General features: G+C 44.2%; 1 protein-coding gene across 1 annotated transcript in view; it reads right to left on the reverse strand.

Moving 5' to 3' along the window:
- The window catches only part of SSH3 (slingshot protein phosphatase 3), a 154,048-nt gene extending 141,947 nt beyond the window's left edge, over positions 1-12,101 (reverse strand). Inside the window, exon 1 of the mRNA XM_077250850.1 lies at positions 11,724-12,101. Coding sequence (XP_077106965.1) covers positions 11,724-11,786 — 63 coding nt within the window. The 5' untranslated portion in view covers positions 11,787-12,101. The remainder of the gene's footprint in view (positions 1-11,723) is intronic.
- Positions 12,102-18,379: the final 6,278 nt, after the last annotated feature.

An 18,379-nucleotide genomic window follows, 5' to 3' on the forward strand; every position in this document is an offset into this window, starting at 1 on the left:
TGATTTCCAAATGAAATGCTAAATTTACTTTCATCTGAAAACAACACCTTGGACCACTGAAAATAAGAATGAGGAGGACAAAGGAGTATAATGGGTATCAAAATTTATTAAATCTACAAAAATGTGGAAATACACATAAACTTTATAAATATGGAACATATACAAATACATGCAAGGTGCATAAGGACGGAAGGTGGAAACAGGGTCCCCCACGGTGAACGGTGCCCAAATAGTAATTTAGTCTGCAAACAACAGCGGATAATGTTGTATAGAGCCGCGGGACACACTATATAATAACTGTAGTGGAGCAACAAACAGTCGCTTAATAATAAGCTGTGCAGAGTGTGCTTACCCCAGTTGGAGTGGGCACTCAGGACACCGGGCTGGAACCTGGATGAGGACGACCCTTGGGGTTATTATATTATACTATTATACTATACTATTATAATTATACTAGATGGTGGCCAGATTCTAACGCATCGGGTATTCTAGAATATGCATGTCCACGTAGTATATTGCACAGCCCACGTAGTTTATTGCACAGCCCACATAGTTTATTGCCCAGCCACGTAGTATATTGCCCAGCCACGTAGTATATTGCCCAGTGACGTAGTATATTGCACAGCCACGTAGTATATTGCACAGCCACGTAGTATATTGCACAGCCACGTAGTATATTGCACAGCCACGTAGTATATTGCACAGCCACGTAGTATATTGCACAGCCACGTAGTATATTGCACAGCCATGTAGTATATTGCCCAGTGACGTAGTATATTGCCCAGTGACGTAGTATATTGCCCAGCCACGTAGTATATTGCCCAGTGACGTAGTATATTGCCCAGCCACGTAGTATATTGCCCAGCCACGTAGTATATTGCACAGCCATGTAGTATATTGCCCAGTGACGTAGTATATTGCCCAGTCACGTAGTATATTGCCCAGTGACGTAGTATATTGCACAGCCATGTAGTATATTGCCCAGTGACGTAGTATATTGCCCAGCCACGTAGTATATTGCCCAGCGACGTAGTATATTACCCAGCCACGTAGTATATTGCCCAGCCACGTAGTATATTGCCCATCCACGTAGTATACTGCCCAGCCACGTAGTATATTGCCCAGTGACGTTAAATAAAAAATAAACATATACTCACCTTCCGAAGTGCCGTTGAAGTCCTGGCGCCTGTGTACGGTGCACGTGGCAGCTTCCGGTTCCAGGGCTGGTATGAGCGCAGGATCCGTGATGACGTCGCGGTCACATGACCGTGACGTCATAGCAGGTCCTTCTCGCGCAGGCCCTGTGATGACCGTGATGTCATGGCAGGTCCTTCTCGCATAACATCCTTGGCACCGGAACCTGCCGCTTGCACTGCCGAGGACACCGCGCCACGTCGGAGGGTGATAACCTTTTTTTTTTTCTTATTCTTATTTGTAACATTAGATCTTTTTACTATTGATGCTGCATATGCAGCATCAATAGTAAAAATTTGGTCACAAGGGTTAATAGCTGCATAACCGGAGTGTGTTACACCGCGCTCCGGTAACGCTGGCATTAACCCTGTGTGAGGGCTGAGTGGAGGGGAGTATGGAGCGGGCACTAAATGCGGGGTGGAAAGAGCGGCCATTTTGCCGCCGGACTGTGCCCGTCGCTGATTGGTCGTGGCCATGGTCGTGGGTGTTTTGCCACGACCAATCAGCGACTTGGATTCCATGACAGACAGAGGCCGTGACCAATGAATATCCGTGACAGACAGACAGAAAGAAAGACAGACGGAAGTGACCCTTAGACAATTATATAGTAGATATGCAGTATATTACATATCTGGTGACCCTCATACACATCCCCAGCACCCTTGTCACCTGTATCATATATACACATGTATATAGTACAGCTATATATGCAGTATATTACATATCTAGAACCTCATACACATCCCCAGTACCCTGTCATCTGTATCATATATACATATGTATATAGTATAGATATATATGCAGTATATTACATATCTAGAACCTCATACACATCCCCAGTACCCTGTCACCTGTATCAAATATACACATGTATATAGTATAGTTATATATGCAGTATATTACATATCTAGAACCTCATACACATCCCCAGTACCCTGTCACCTCTGTATCATATATACACATGTATATAGTATAGTTATATATGCAGTATATTACATATCTAAAACCTCATACACATCTCCAGCACCCTGTCACCCGTATGTGTGTATGTATATATATATATATATATATATATATATATATATATATATATATATATACATACATATATATACACACATATACACACACACACACACACGCGTATATAGTAGTTATATATTCAGTATTTCACATGTCTAGACCCTCACACACACCCCCCAGTACCCTGTCACCTGTATCATATATACACATGCATATAGTATAGTTATACATGCAGTATATTACATATCTAGTACCTCATACGAATCCACAGTACCCTGTCACCTGTATCATATATACACATGTATATAGTATAGTTATATATGCAGTATATTACATATCTGGTGACCCTCATACACATCCTCAGCACCCTGTCACCTGTATCATATATACACATGTATATAGTATAGTTATATATGCAGTATATTACATATCTGGTGACCCTCATACACATCCTCAGCACCCTGTCACCTGTATCATATATACACATGTATATAGTATAGTTATATATGCAGTATATTAAATATCTAGAACCTCATACACATCCCCAGTACCCTGTCACCTGTATCATATATACACATGTATATAGTACTAGGTGGTGGCCTGATTCTAACGTATCGGGTATTCTAGAATATGTAGGTAGTATACACTCACCGGCCACTTTATTAGGTACACCATGCTAGTAACGGGTTGGACCCCCTTTTGCCTTCAGAACTGCCTCAATTCTTCGTGGCATAGATTCAACAAGGTGCTGGAAGCATTCCTCCGAGATTTTGGTCCATATTGACATGATGGCATCACACAGTTGCCGCAGATTTGTCGGCTGCACATCCCAAAGATGCTCCATACAAGGCAGGATGGATCCATGCTTTCATGTTGTTTACGCCAAATTCTGACCCTACCATCCGAATGTCGCAGCAGAAATCGAGACTCATCAGACCAAGCAACGTTTTTCCAATCTTCTACTGTCCAATTTCGATGAGCTTGTACAAATTGTAGCCTCAGTTTCCTGTTCTTAGCTGAAAGGAGTGGTACCCGGTGTGGTCTTCTGCTGCTGTAGCCCATCTGCCTCAAAGTTCGACGCACTGTGCGTTCAGAGATGCTCTTAGGCCTACCTTGGTTGTAACGGGTGGCGATTTGAGTCACTGTTGCCTTTCTATCAGCTCGAACCAGTCTGCCCATTCTCCTCTGACCTCTGGCATCAACAAGGCATTTCCGCCCACAGAACTGCCGCTCACTGGATTTTTTTTCTTTTTCGGACCATTCTCTGTAAACCCTAGAGATGGTTGTGCGTGAAAATCCCAGTAGATCAGCAGTTTCTGAAATACTCAGACCAGCCCTTCTGGCACCAACAACCATGCCACGTTCAAAGGCACTCAAATCACCTTTCTTCCCCATACTGATGCTCGGTTTGAACTGCAGGAGATTGTCTTGACCATGTCTACATGCCTAAATGCACTGAGTTGCCGCCATGTGATTGGCTGATTAGAAATTAAGTGTTAACAAGAAGTTGGACAGGTGTACCTAATAAAGTGGCCAGTGAGTGTATAGCACAGGCTACGTACTATATTGCACAGTGACGTAGTATATAACGCAACCGACGTAGTATATAACAGAGCTACGTAGTATATAACAGAGCTACGTAGTATATAACAGAGCTACGTAGTGTATTAGACAGGTATGTAGTATATTGGTCAGCCACATAGTATATAGCAGAGCCACGTAGTATATAACATAGCCACGCAGCATATTGTAGAGCCACGTAGTATATTGCACAGGCACGTAGTATATTGCACAGCCACGTAGTATATAACAGTCATGTAGTGTATTGCACAGCTACGTAGTGTATTGCACAGCTATGTAATATATTGGTCAGCGACGTAGTATATAGCAGAGCCACGAAGTATATAACATAGCCACGTAGTACATTGTAGAGGCACGTAGTATATTGCATAGCTATGTAGTATATTGCACAGCCACGTAGTATATAACAGAGACACGTAGTATATTGCACAGTCGACGTAGTATATAACAGAACCGACACAGACACATAGTATATTGCACAGCTACGTAGTATATAACACAGAGCACGTAGTATATTAGACAGGCACTTAGTATATTGGACAGTCACGTTGTATATTGCACAGTCACGTTGTATATTGCACAACCACGGAGTATATAACACAGTCATGTAGTGTATTGCACAGCTATGTAGTATATTGGTCAGCGACGTAGTATGTAGCAGAGCCATGTAGTATATAACATAGCCACGTAGTATATTGTAGAGGCACGTAGTATATTGCATAGCTACGTAGTATATTGCACAGCCACGTAGTATATAACAGAGCCACGTAGTATATTACACAGTCGACGTAGTATATAACACAGAGCACGTAGTATATTGCACAGTCGCGTAGTATATTGGACAGTCACGTTGTATATTGCACAGTCACGTTGTATATTACCCAGCTACATAGTATACAGCACAGAGATGTAGTATATAACAGAGCTCACGCAGTATGTAACACAGCCCACGTAGTATGTAGCAATGTGGGCACTATATGCGTGGGTAAAAAAAGACTTAAAATAACAAATAAACATATACTCACCTTCCGAAGGCCCCTTGAAGTCCTTGCGCCTGTATGAGGTGCACGTGGCAGCTTCCGGTCCCAGGGTTGGTATGAACGCAGGACCTGTGATGATGTCGCGGTCACAAGACCGTGACGTCATGGCAGGTCCATCTCGCATAGCATCCTTGGCACCGGAACCTGACGCTTGTACTGGCGAGGACAGGGCGCAACGTCGGAAGGTGAGAATAACCTTTTTTGTTTTATTATGATGATTTGTAACATTAGATCTTTTTACTATTGATGCTGCATACGCAGCATCAATAGTAAAAAGTTGGGGACACACAGGGTTAATAGCAGCGGTAACGGAGTGCGTTACCTGTGGCATAACGCGGTCCGTTACTGCTGGCATTAACCCTGTGTGAGCGGTGACTGGAGGGGAGTATGGAGCGGGCGCTGGGCACTGACTGCAGGGGAGTAGGGAGGGACTAATCGGACTGTGCCCGTCGCTGATTGGTTGCGGCAGCCATGGCAGGCAGCTGGCGAGACCAATCAGCGACGCGGGATTTCCGTTACGGAAGTTGCAGACAGAAAGACGGAAGTACCCCTTAGACAATTATATATATAGATAGTTATATATGCAGTATATTACATAGCCTCATACACATCCCCAGTACCCGGTCACCTGTAATTATATATATATATATTGTGGTGCAGTGACCCCTGTAACAGGTAGGGGGCGCTGCATGGTCTCCTCAGTATGCGCACAGAGGCGTATTGAGGCCGTGAGAATCCATGGCAGTTGTATGCATGGATGTGATAGTGAGACAGTGTCCGGCATTGTGGTTAATGGGAGGTATGTGTCACAGGGAAGGATGCTCCCTGAGATGCAACCCGGAGTATCTTGTCTTTAGAGCACGTAAGCACTGAAGATGTCATTTAGTGCACCTGGGTTCGGGTTGCGGGTAGCTATGAGAGATGGGAGGGTCTGGCTACCCACATACCTCCCCACTGGGTGAGGGCACTCACTGTATCCTTTTTTCCCATTTGGCAGTGTGGGTATTTTGAGGACCTGCAGTGATGTCATGATCACGTGATCAGCCCATGTGATATACCTCACCTATGGGGTGTGGTTACGAGGTACATAATGTGGCCAGGGTGTGGGTCACATGTCCCTGTGTAAGTTCTTGCATTGGAAGACCTGGGAGGAGGCTTCCTGGAAAGCACATGCTGGTGTTGGGAGGTCCTGGGAGTTGGACCGGATCCCTGAGCAGCGTGGGAGGTCCTGGGAGTAGGACCGGATCCCTGAGCAGCGCACAGTGAAACTTGGGGAAGCCATCATCCTCCGGTGGGTCTGGACTGACTAAGATATGCTGCAAAGGCAAGTTGGTGATTCCAGTGAGGCAGCTTTCCCAGTGGACTGACAAGGAGACAGCAGGTGGAGTAGGAGCTCCCGTAAGGTACCTCCACAGACTGTTGGTGCTTGTATCATGATATGTGTGGTAACCCACGGCAACTGGTCAGTGAGGACCAGCGTGTTTAGTTACCACAGTCTAAGGATCTGAAACTTAATGTGATGTCCTGGTTCAGTGTGTGCAAATGGACTGCTCATGATGGTTTATGAGGCTTAATAAACCGCATGGACTGCTTTGTTTGAAAAAACCGTGCCCGTGTGCTTGAATCCAGCGCCAAGCGAGTGTCCCCCAATACACTCAGTAAGAGCAATCTTACAATATGTATATATATATATATATATATATATATATATATATATATATATATATATATATATATATATATACACGACGTTAAATTAATCCATTCGTTGTATAAATTATTCTTTTCAAAGCTGAAACCCTCCGAAATGTGGTTTAGGTTAAGAAAATAAATTGGCATCAATGCAGAAATATTGATCAGTTAATGGACACAGAATGGTCAGATTTGGCAAGTTTTGTCGCCCACAGAAAGTAATGTGATATTCAAACAAATAATTAACTTAAAATATATGTTGCATAACATTGGTGAATGAAGTTGTGGTGCTATTAGAGTCATATTTATATTTAAGATTTTGTGTGACTTTCATGAGCTTGAAGGACTGCATCCATGCGGTTCAACAATGATTCATGCAATTTATTAATGAAGTCATCAGGAATAGCAAAGAATGCAATCTTACATGCCTCCTAAAGTTCATCTAGATTCTTTGATTTTGTCTTCCAAGCTTCCTCTTTCATCCTACCCCAAACATGCTCAATGATGTTCATGTCTGGTGACTGGGCTGGCCAGTCCTTGAGCGCCTTGATCTTTTTTGCCTGGAGGAACTTTGCTGTAGAGATGGATGTATGAGATGGAGCACCAAAACATTAAAAAAATGATATAAATGAGGTATCGTTGTAATCGTACTGACCCGAACAATAAAACTGCTTTAACAATTTCACCAAACGTGGAATGGTATAAACGCCCCCCCCCAAAAGAAATTCATGAATAGCTAGTTTTTGGTAATTCTGCCTCACAAAAATCGGAATAAAAAGTGATAAAAAAAATGTCACATGCCCGAAAATGTTATCAATAAAAACGTCAACTCGTCCCGCAAAAAACAAGACCTCACATGACTCTGTGGACCAAAATATGGAAAAATTATAGCGCTCACAATGGGGAGATGCTAAAACTGTTTTTTGCAATAAAAAGCGTCTTTTAGTGTATGACGGCTGTCAATCATAAAAATCAGCTAAAAAAACGCTATAAAAGTAAATCAAACTCCCCTTCATCACCCCCCTTAGTTATGGAAAAATAATAAAATTAAAAAAATGAATTTATTTCCATTTTCCCATTAGGGTTAGGGCTAGGGTTAGGATTAAGGCTAGTGTTTCAGTTACAATTGGGGAGTTTCCACTGTTTAGGCACATCAGGGCTCTCCAAACGCGACATGGCGTCCGATCTCAATTCCAGCCAATTCTGCGTTAAAAAAGTAAAACAGTGCTCCTTCCCTTCCGAGCTCTCCCGTGTGCTCAAACAGGGGTTTACCCCAACATATGGGGTATCAGCGTACTCAGGACAAATTGGACAACAACGTTTGGGGTCCAATTTCCCTTGTTACCGTTGGGAAAATAAAAATTTGGGGGGCTAAAAAGCAAATTTTTGTAGGAAAAATATGATTTTTTTATTTTCACGGCTCTGCGTTATAAACTGTAGTGAAACACTTGGGGGTTCAAAGTTCTCACAACACATCTAGATAAGTTCCTTGGGGGGGGGGTCTAGTTTCTAATATGGGGTCACTTGTGGGGGGGTTTCTTCTGTTTAGGTACATAAGGGGCTCTGCAAATGTGACGCCTGCAGACCATCTAAGTCTGCATTCCAAATGGCGCTCCTTCCCTTCCGAGCTCTGCCATGCGCCCAAACGGTGGTTCCCCCCACAAAAGGGGTATCAGCGTACTCAGGACAAATTGAACAACTTTTGGGGTCCAATTTCTTCTCTTACCCTTGGGAAAATAAAAAATTGGGGGTGAAAATATCATTTTTGCGAAAAAATATGATTTTTTATTTTTACGGCTCTACATTATAAATTTCTGTGAATCACTTAATGGGTCAAAGTGCTCAACCCACATATGGGGTATTGGCGAACTCAGGAAAAATTGGACAACAACTTTTGGGGTCCAATTTCTCCTGTTACCCTTGGGAAAATACAAAACTGGGGGCTAAAAAATAATTTTTGTGGGAAAAAAATAATTTATATTTTCACGGCTCTGCGTTATAAACTGTAGTGAAACACTTGGGGGTTCAAAGCTCTCACAACACATCTAGATAAGTTCCTTAGGGGGTCTACTTTCCAAAATGGTGTCATTTGTGGGATATTTTCAATGTTTAGGAACATCAGGAGCTCTCCAAACGCAACATGGCGTCCCATCTCAATTCCAGTCAATTTTGCATTGAAAAGTCAAATAGCGCTCCTTCCCTTCGGGGCTCTGCCATGCGCCCAAACAGTGGTTTACCCCCACATATGGGGTATTGGCGCAGTCAGGACAAATTGTACAACAACTTTTGGGGTCATTTTCTCCTGTTACCCTTGGTAAAATAAATCAAATTGGAGCTGAAGTAAATTTTGTGTGAAAAAAATTAAATGTTCATTTTTTATTTAAACATTCCAAAAATTCCTGTGAAGCACCTGAAGGGTTAATAAACGTCTTGAATGTGGTTTTGAGCACCTTGAGGGGTGCAGTTTTTAGAATGGTGTCACACTTGGTTATTTTCTATCATATAGACCCCTCAAAATGACTTCAAATGAGATGTGGTCCCTAAAAAAAAAAAAAAAAAAAAAAAAAGTGTTGTAAAAAAGAGAGATTGCTGGTCAACTTTTAACCCTTATAACTCCCTAAGAAAAAAAAATGTTGGTTCCAAAATTGTGCTGATGTAAAGTAGACATGTGGGAAATGTTACTTATTAAGTATTTTGTGTGACATATCTCTGTGATTTAATTGCATAAATATTCAAAGTTGGAGAATTGAAAAATTTTCAAAATTTTCGCCAAATTTCCATTTTTTTCACAAATAAAACGCAAGTCTTATCGAAGAAATTTTACTACTATCATGAAGTACAATATGTCACGAGAAAACAATCAGAATCATCAGGATCCGTTGAAACATTCCAGAGTTATAACCTCATAAAGGGACAGTGGTCAGAGTTGTAAAAATTGGCCTGGTCATTAACATGCAAACCACCCTTGGGGCTTAAGGGGTTAAACGACATTTTTTATGGATATCTTTGAGAAACGTCTTTCTTCGTGCCACTCTTCCATAAAGGCCAGATGGACAGACTGTCCCACCTCAGCTGTAGATCTCTGCAGTTCATCCAGAGTGATCATGGGCCTCTTGGCTGCATCTCTGATCAGTCTTCTCCTTGTTTGAGATGAAAGTTTAGAGGGACGGCCGGGTCTTGGTAGATTTGCAGTGGTATGATACTCCTTCCATTTCAATATGTTCGTTTGCACAGTACTCCTTGGGATGTTTAAAGTTTTGGAAATCATTTTGTATCCAAATCCAGCTTTAAACTTCTCCACAACAGTATCACGGACCTGCCTGTTGTGTTCCTTGGTCTTCATGATGCTCGCTGTGCTTCAAACAGAACCCTGAGACTATCACAGAGCAGGTGCATTTATACGGAGACTTGATTACACACAGGTGGATTATATTTATCATCATTAGGCATTTAGGACAACATTGGATCATTCAGAGATCCACAATGAACTTCTGGAGTGAGTTTGCTGCACTGAAAATAAAGGGGCCGAATAATATTGCACACCCCTACTTTTCAGTCTTTGAATTTCCACAAAAATAACCAATACATTTCACTCAACTTCACAATTGTGTTCCACTTGTTGTTGATTCTTCAACAAAAATTTTAATTTGGTATCTTTATGTTTGAAGCATTATATGTGGGAAAAGGTTGAAAAGTTCCAGGGGGCCGAATGCTTTCGCAAGGCCCAGACGTCACCTCCCTGCTCTGCAGAATCCTGGAGTGTCTATCAGCCATATCCTCCTTCTTCTCCTCTCGCTTCCTCAAACTCAATAAGGACAAATCTGAATTCATCATCTTTCCTCCATCTCAGATCTTCCTTACCTGACCTATCTATCGCAGTAAAGGACATCACGCTTTCCCCCGTACCGGAAGTCCGCTGCCTCGGAGTAACCCTTGACTTTGCCCTGTCCTTCAAACCGCACATCCAAGCTCTTTCCACCTCCTGTCGCCTCCAGCTCAAAAATATCTCCAGAATCCGTCCTTTCCTCAACGTCAATCTACTAAAATTCTTGTGCATGCCCTCATCATCTCCCACCTTGACTACTGTAACATCCTTTTCTGTGGCCTCCCTTACATCTCTCCAGTCCATCCTTAACTCCGCTGCCCAACTAATTCATCATTCTCCTCGCTACTCCTCCGCTTCCCCCGTCTGCAAATCTCTTCACTGGCTCCCATTTCCTCAGCGTATCCAGTTTAAATTACTAATACTGACATACAAACCATCCATAACCTGTCTCCTCCATATATCTCTGAACTAATCTCCCGATATCTTCCCTCACGTAATCTCCGGTCCTCCCAAGACATCATTCTCTCCTCCACACTTATTCGCTCCTCACACAACCGCCTCCAAGACTTCTCTCGATTATCCCCCATCCTCTGGAATTCTTTGCCCCAACACGTCCGACTATCAACCACATTCGGATCCTTCAGACAGAACCTGAAAACCCACCTCTTCAGGAAAGCCTACAGCCTGCACTGACCCTGCTGCTTCTTCACCACCACCGAAGCTACCGCCTCACCAATACCCTTAACCTATTGTCTCCATCCCCACCATCCTGTAGAATGTAAGCCCGCAAGGGCAGGGTCCTCGCCCCTCTGTATTGTTAGTTTGCTTACTGTAATGATATCTGTAGTTTGTATATATCCCCTTCTCATGTACAGCACCATGAAATCAATGGTGCTATATAAATAAATAATAATAATATAGTATAGTTATATATGCAGTATATTACATATCTGGGGACCCTCATACACACCCCCAGCACCTAGTCACCTGTATCATATATACACATGTATATAGTATAGTTATATATGCAGTATATTACATATCTAGAACCTCATACACATCCCTGTATTATATATATATATATATATATATATATATATATATATATATATATATATATATACACACACACACACACACACGTATATGGTATAGTTATATATGCAGTATTTCACATCTCTAGACGCTCATACACATCCCCAGCACCCTGTCATCTGTATTACATATACACATGTACATAGTATAGTTATATATACAGTATCTTACACGAATATATCCTCATTCGCAGTCTCCCCAGGAACCCCGTGACATGTATGGACACATGCATGCGCTATGACGACACGTATTGGCATTCGCCGTGGTATTACCTGGACAGGTGTGGGGCCGGCCACGTCCTCTAGAGAAGAAAGCTGCAGGGTAACCAGCGCCATGTTGACACCCCCTCCCGGTCCTCGCCAGTCCTGGCCGCCTGTCCCCCGGACTTTCTTGCCTTTCGGTAGCTTTTGCTTTCTTACTTTGCCTGCAAAAATCAGGAAGAGAGAGATGGACGGCCCCTTGAAGGAGGAGCCCAGAGTCTGGAGAGGTATGTGAGGGGGAAGAGAGTGTCTCTGGAGAAAGTGACATGCCCCTACATGGAAGGAAGTGATGCGGTCGCCGGTGACCGGGGGTACACGCGTGGGCAGCTCGCCTCTGTACCTGCCATACCCCAGTACGTCGTCTGCAGGCGGTGTTGGCACCTCAAGATCTGACAACACAAGGCCGCAGGTGCCGGGGTGTGAGTGAAATGCTCACTGCAGCTGCTGCAGAACCTCGTTGAGTAGAGGCAGACATTATACGTCAGTATGTTTTGCAGCAAGTCTAGGGTATGTTGTTCCTGAATACATTGCCTCCTTGATAAGGCTTACTTTACTAACGTGCGCCTGTCAGAGAGGTTCTGCAGCAGCTGTGAGGTGTACGCTCTTGCACTGTGGCCCTAATGGAGGGGCCAGCATCACCTGGAATGTTTTACATCTCATCTCCCTGATTCTTCCCATGAGGTGTAGCAGCGGCTGAGGACCGTATTATTAACCCCTTCAGGGCACTGCGGTTTTTTTCGCCTTGGGGACAAAGCGATCATTTTCCCCTCTGTAGCTGTATGAGGCCTTATTTTTGGTGAAGCTGTCTGCTTTGTGGTGGTGTGAGGTACATATGTGTTGTCCTTCTCGTTTTTGTGCATTATTTCTCTTGTGGCGGTATGTTACTGAATAATATTTCTTTTTTTGTGCAGCCATATTCCGAGAGGCAGCATCAGTAATAACTAGGGAGAAGCTAGCATGCTCAGATAAGGTGTTATATTAGCATGCTGAGGTGCTAAGAGTGTCTCCAGCGTGCTCGAATATTATGCTCGAGACCCCGCGCCGCCATGTCTCAGGGCTGTTAGACAGCAGCAACGCATGTAGGGATTTCCTGTTTGTTAGGCCTCCGCGTGTGTCTGTCAAACAGCCGTGAGACATGCTGGCACGGGTCTCGAGCATAGTCAAGCACGCCGAAGACACTCTTGGCACCCGAGCATGCTAATATAACACCTTATCAGGGCACGCTCGCACATCACTAGTTATATGTCATTGTCGGACAAGTCCTTTCTGCTACAATCCCATGGTGAGTGTTTGATGCTGCAGATGTTCGGCACTTGTTACTTGTGTTTTATTGCATGCATTTTTGTCAGCTGCAGTCTGTCTGTTTTTGGTATGTCCTGTTTTAAATAAAGCTGTTTTGTTTTGGATACTTCCTGTCACTTTGCTAAAACTTTATTGCTACTCATGCAGATTACATGCGTTTCTCCTGCAGAAATGCAATAAAATCCCTTGTGTGTCTTTGCAGCTGCTGATCTTCCTCGTATCATTTAAGCCCACCCTTGTGAGCAAACATTTTGGGACTGACGCAATTTTTGGTTTTCACAATGGCAATTTTCATTAACCCCTGCACTACATATGACATACTGTTTCGTCATATGTCATGTCCCTGCCTTTGATGCGGACTGCCAAGCCCATGTCTTTCCAGTCTGAGTTAATCAGCCATTATGTGCCCCTAACAGGTGCGGGTGGAGCGGAGCTAAATGTCATTGTTAATCACTGACAATGGCATTTAACACACATGGACAGGAAGAGTGCATCATTCCCTGCGCCCATCGATGCGATCACGGGGTGCCGATGGGTTGCTGTGACAGCCGGGGGTCTGCTGAAGACCCCACCGTGCCTGTCATTAAGATACTCCTGTGAAAGGCAGCATTTAGCTGGCGTTCATAGCAGATTGTGATTTTCTCTATACATAGCACTGCTGATGTAAAGTATAGGCAATCAGGCAATTGCAACCTCAAGTCACCTATGGGGACTATTAAATACAGTAAAAAAAAAAAAAGTGCAAATCGCCCCTTTTCTCTTCGCCACGACAGCACCCACTGAGAGAGGGGATCCGCCCCTAGGAACAGGAAACCCTACGGAGAGATAAAAGGGGCGGTCCCCCTCGCTCCCACAGTTTTGGTTTCCTGTTCCTATGGGAAATCCACGGAGAAGAGGATACCTAGCCTGGATGCCGCTTGCGCAGTTTACCTGTGAGGACGGCAAGGGCTCCAGAGCTGGATGCAGCGTCGGGGGTCCTCTTCTCAGCTTCCCCCCTCTGCTGGCAGGCACCATGAGGCCAGAACTGCAGGGGTTCCTGGCTCATGGAAATCCACCTGGATCGTCTGCGGGACCAAGCGCCGAGGAAGGGTGAGCGCTGCGCCTTGGCGAGCGCTCATGCGGCGCGGAGCTCCACTATTTCCCCGGGAGTGCACAGGTAAACTCCGGAGTGAGAGAGGAGGTGGACGGCACCCGCGCTGATGCCGGTGGCAGCGCGGGTGCATAGAGTATGGCCGCGACCCGGAAGTGATTAGCACTTCCGGGTTCAACCGGAAGAAGATGGCGGCCCCCATGTGAAAAGGACGCCGGCGCTAACTCTCCGGCGTCCAATATGGATTCCATGCAGGACTCTGCGGTGCCTTCTGTGGAAGCTACCGCAACCATCCCACGCAGCCGGGACAGCAGCAGTCGCTCTAATCAGAGCGGATCTTCTAGGCAGAAGTCGGACCGGGCTATTGCTCTGCCACAGTCTCCTCCTCGTCAGTCGGTACCTTAAACAGACAGCTTCACTGGGGTGAGTGTGCATCTACCCTGATAGGCTGTTTATTGTTCCTCTCCTTCTATACACCCTAGGGAAAGAAAACTGAAAAAACGAAACACAAGCAGTGTGCGTTATGTCTCCAGCCCCTTCCGGATAGTTACACAAAGAGGCTTTGCAAATCATGCATTAATTCCACCTTACGGCAGGAAGCCGCAATTAAATCAGAAGATATCAGGCTTATGATTAGGCAGGAATTACGAGCCCTTCATAGTTCTGACAAGGAGCCACGTACCAAAGAGAAAAAGGGGTACGTGTCCCCTATATCTGATCAGTCTTCTGATATGGAGAAGGCAGACTCGGATATTACCAACGAATATGCTTCCTCAGATGAAGATCAGGATACATGCTTTCCCACCGATAGTATTGATAACCTTGTGAAGTCCGTTTGTAACACCATGGGCACTGAGGATTCGAAAGTCCCTAAAACGCAGCAGGACATAATGTTCGCTGGTTTATCAGAGAAGAAAAGACCCTCCTTTCCGATAACGGCGGTAAAAAATCTATTTAAAAAAGAGTGGGAGACTCAGGGACAAAGAGGATTACCACCATCCTCAAAAAGGCGTTATCCCTTCAATGATGAAGAGTTTTCAACATGGACAAAAGCCCCGAAGGTGGACGCAGCAGTGGCATCCACATCAAAAAAATCCCTGCTACCTGTAGAGGATTCAGGCTCATTACAGGACCCACTGGACCGTAAAGCCGACTCTCTGTTAAAAAGAGCTTGGGAGTCATGTACGGGAGCTTTTAGACCGGCTATTTCAGCAACATGCACCGCTAGGTCCATGTTAGTCTGGCTAAATGACTTAGAGGAAGGACTAAAAGGCGGTCTCTCTAGAGACAAACTGAGGTCCGCTATACCCTTAATAAGGGGTGCTACAGCCTTCCTAGCGGACTCATCTGCCGACTCCATACGCCTGGCAGCCAAGTCGGCAGGTCTCACGAATGCAGCACGTAGAGCCCTGTGGCTTAAGGGCTGGAAGGGTGATCCCCAGACGAAGTCCAAATTATGTGGCCTCCCATGTCAGGGTGAGTACCTGTTTGGTACCAAACTGGACGAAATCCTCACTAAAGCGGGAGAGAGAAAGAAGGGCTTCCCTAATAATAATTACCTTCCGTCCTATAGGAGAGCGTTCCGGAAGCCCGTGTTTAATAAAAGAAAAGAGTTTAAGCAGCAAGACCGCTGGACCCCTAGAGATACCAAACAAAGGGGTGCATTCTTTGGGAAGCGCCCTTTCAAACCTGAAGACAAACCCCGTCAGAGCAGATCTACCTGTGGGAGGTAGATTGTCCTCCTTCTCAAACCAATGGAGGAAAATAACATCAAACGCGTGGGCAAATAGTCTCATCACCTCTGGTTTAAAGTTAAAATTTGCCCGAGTCCCTCCGGACTCATTTCTATTGACTTCTTTAAAATCACCGTCTCAACAGGAGGCATTAGATCAAGAAGTAATGAAGCTTCTGTCAAAAGGAGTTTTGGTGGAGGTTCCATTTCTTCAGGAGGGAAAAGGGTTCTATTCCCCTTTATTTTTAATTCCAAAACCTGATGGATCGTTCAGAACCATTATAAATCTTAAAAAACTGAACACCTTCTTAAAAAATCAAACCTTTAAAATGGAATCTATCCGGTCCACCATAAAACTCCTGTTTCCCCATTGCTTTATGGCGGTTCTTGACTTGAAAGATGCGTATTACCATCTACCAATCTTTGAAGAACATCAACAATATCTCCGCGTGGCGATTGTACTAAATGGGTGTATACGACATTTTCAGTATACAGCGATGCCCTTTGGACTATCAATAGCTCCAAGGGTTTTCACTAAACTGATGTCAGAGGTAATGTCATATCTAAGATCAAAAGACACCCTCATAATCCCATACCTAGACGACCTCTTGGTAGTAGGAAAATCCCCTTCACAATGTCAGCAACGACTGTGTGATATAATTTCATCCTTGCAGAAATTAGGGTGGTTAATAAATTGGGAAAAATCTAGGCTAGTCCCGACAACTCGACAAACATTTTTGGGGATTATATTAGACTCAACAAAACAGAAATGTTTTCTCCCAGAAAACAAAAATATAACAGTTAGAAATAAAGTTCAGTCTGTATTAGATAAACCTATAATTTCCCTGCGGGAAGGCATGTCCCTACTTGGCTCCTTCACGTCGTGTATACCGGCTGTTCCATGGGCTCAGTTCCATTCAAGGTGTTTACAGTATGCAATTTTACATGAGGAGATAAAATTACAAGGACGACTAGACGGTAAAATTTCCCTTTCCGGTGATGTAATCCAATCCCTAACCTGGTGGCTAGAACCAGATCATCTAACTAGCGGGGTTCCCTGGGTGGTTAAACCCTCAAATATAATATTTACAGATGCCAGTCCTAATGGTTGGGGAGCACACTTAAGGGACCAGATAGTCCAAGGGCTATGGTCGGTTACGGAGTCAGATGACTCCTCTAATAAAAAAGAACTAAAAGCTATCTATCATGCCCTATGTGAATTCCTTCCGCAGCTACACGGAACACATACCAGAGTTCTCTCAGACAACATGACATCAGTGGCTTACATCAATCATCAAGGGGGAACAAGATCAGGCACTCTCATGTCTATAGCCGAAGACATCCTAACTCTAGCCGAGAACCATCTTCTGTCCTTGTCAGCTCTACATGTCCGAGGAGTAGACAACTCAAAAGCGGACTTTCTCAGTCGTCATACCCTCCACCAAGGGGAGTGGGTGTTAATTCATCAGATATTCAAGATGATAACCATGAAATGGGGTATACCCCACATAGATCTCTTCGCTACAAGAGACAACAGGAAGGTAAAAACATTCGCCTCCATGTTCCGAACCGACAACCCCGATGTTCTCGATGCCCTCCAGGTTCCATGGACATTTCAGAAGGCATATGCCTTTCCTCCGTTGATTCTTCTTCCAACAGTAATCAGGAAGATAAGGGAGGACAGAGCGAACATAATATTGATTGCCCCGTTTTGGCCAAAGAGACCATGGTTTTCCCTGCTCGGAGCCATGTCCATCTCAGATCCATGGATTCTCCCAGAGGATCAGGATCTTCTCTTCCAGGGGCCCTTCAACCACCCTCATGTGAAGGGACTACGGTTGACAGCCTGGAATTTGAGAGGCAGCTGTTAAAACTAAGAGGCTTCTCTGATAAAGTAATTGATACCTTATTGCTAAGTAGAAAAAGATCCACTACATCTATCTATGTAAGAGTGTGGAAAAAATTCTTAAGCCTCTATCCATCAGCCCTGTCAAATGAAATTCCGGTCTCTATTATTCTCGAATTTCTCCAGGGAGGACGTGATTTAGGCCTTGCAGTTAGTACCTTAAAAGTACAAGTTTCTGCACTAGGAGCCTTGTATAGTCACAACATTGCGGGTCATAGGTGGATAGCCAGATTTATTTCAGCCTGCCAGAGATCAGAACCAGTTCAAATTCCCCACTTACCTCCTTGGGATGTTAATCTAGTCCTTGAAGCCTTGACAGGTCACCCGTTTGAGCCTCTACACTCAGCTCATATTAAACACGTCTCCCTCAAGACTGCTCTTCTTGTCGCTCTAGTATCGGCAAGAAGGGTAAGTGACATACAGGCACTATCAGTAGATCCTCCCTTTATGTCAATATTGCCAGATAGAATTGTCCTGAAAACAGACCCTTCCTACCTACCTAAAATGTGTACTAAATTTCATAGGTCTCAAGAAATTCTTCTTCCTTCCTTCTATAATAACCCTACAAATCAGGAAGAGGAGAAGTACCATACTTTAGATGTAAGAAGGGCTGTAATAACTTATCTAGACAGGACTAG

The sequence above is a fragment of the Ranitomeya variabilis genome, chromosome 4, assembly GCF_051348905.1.
Source record: "Ranitomeya variabilis isolate aRanVar5 chromosome 4, aRanVar5.hap1, whole genome shotgun sequence".
Taxonomy (NCBI): Eukaryota; Metazoa; Chordata; class Amphibia; order Anura; family Dendrobatidae; genus Ranitomeya; species Ranitomeya variabilis.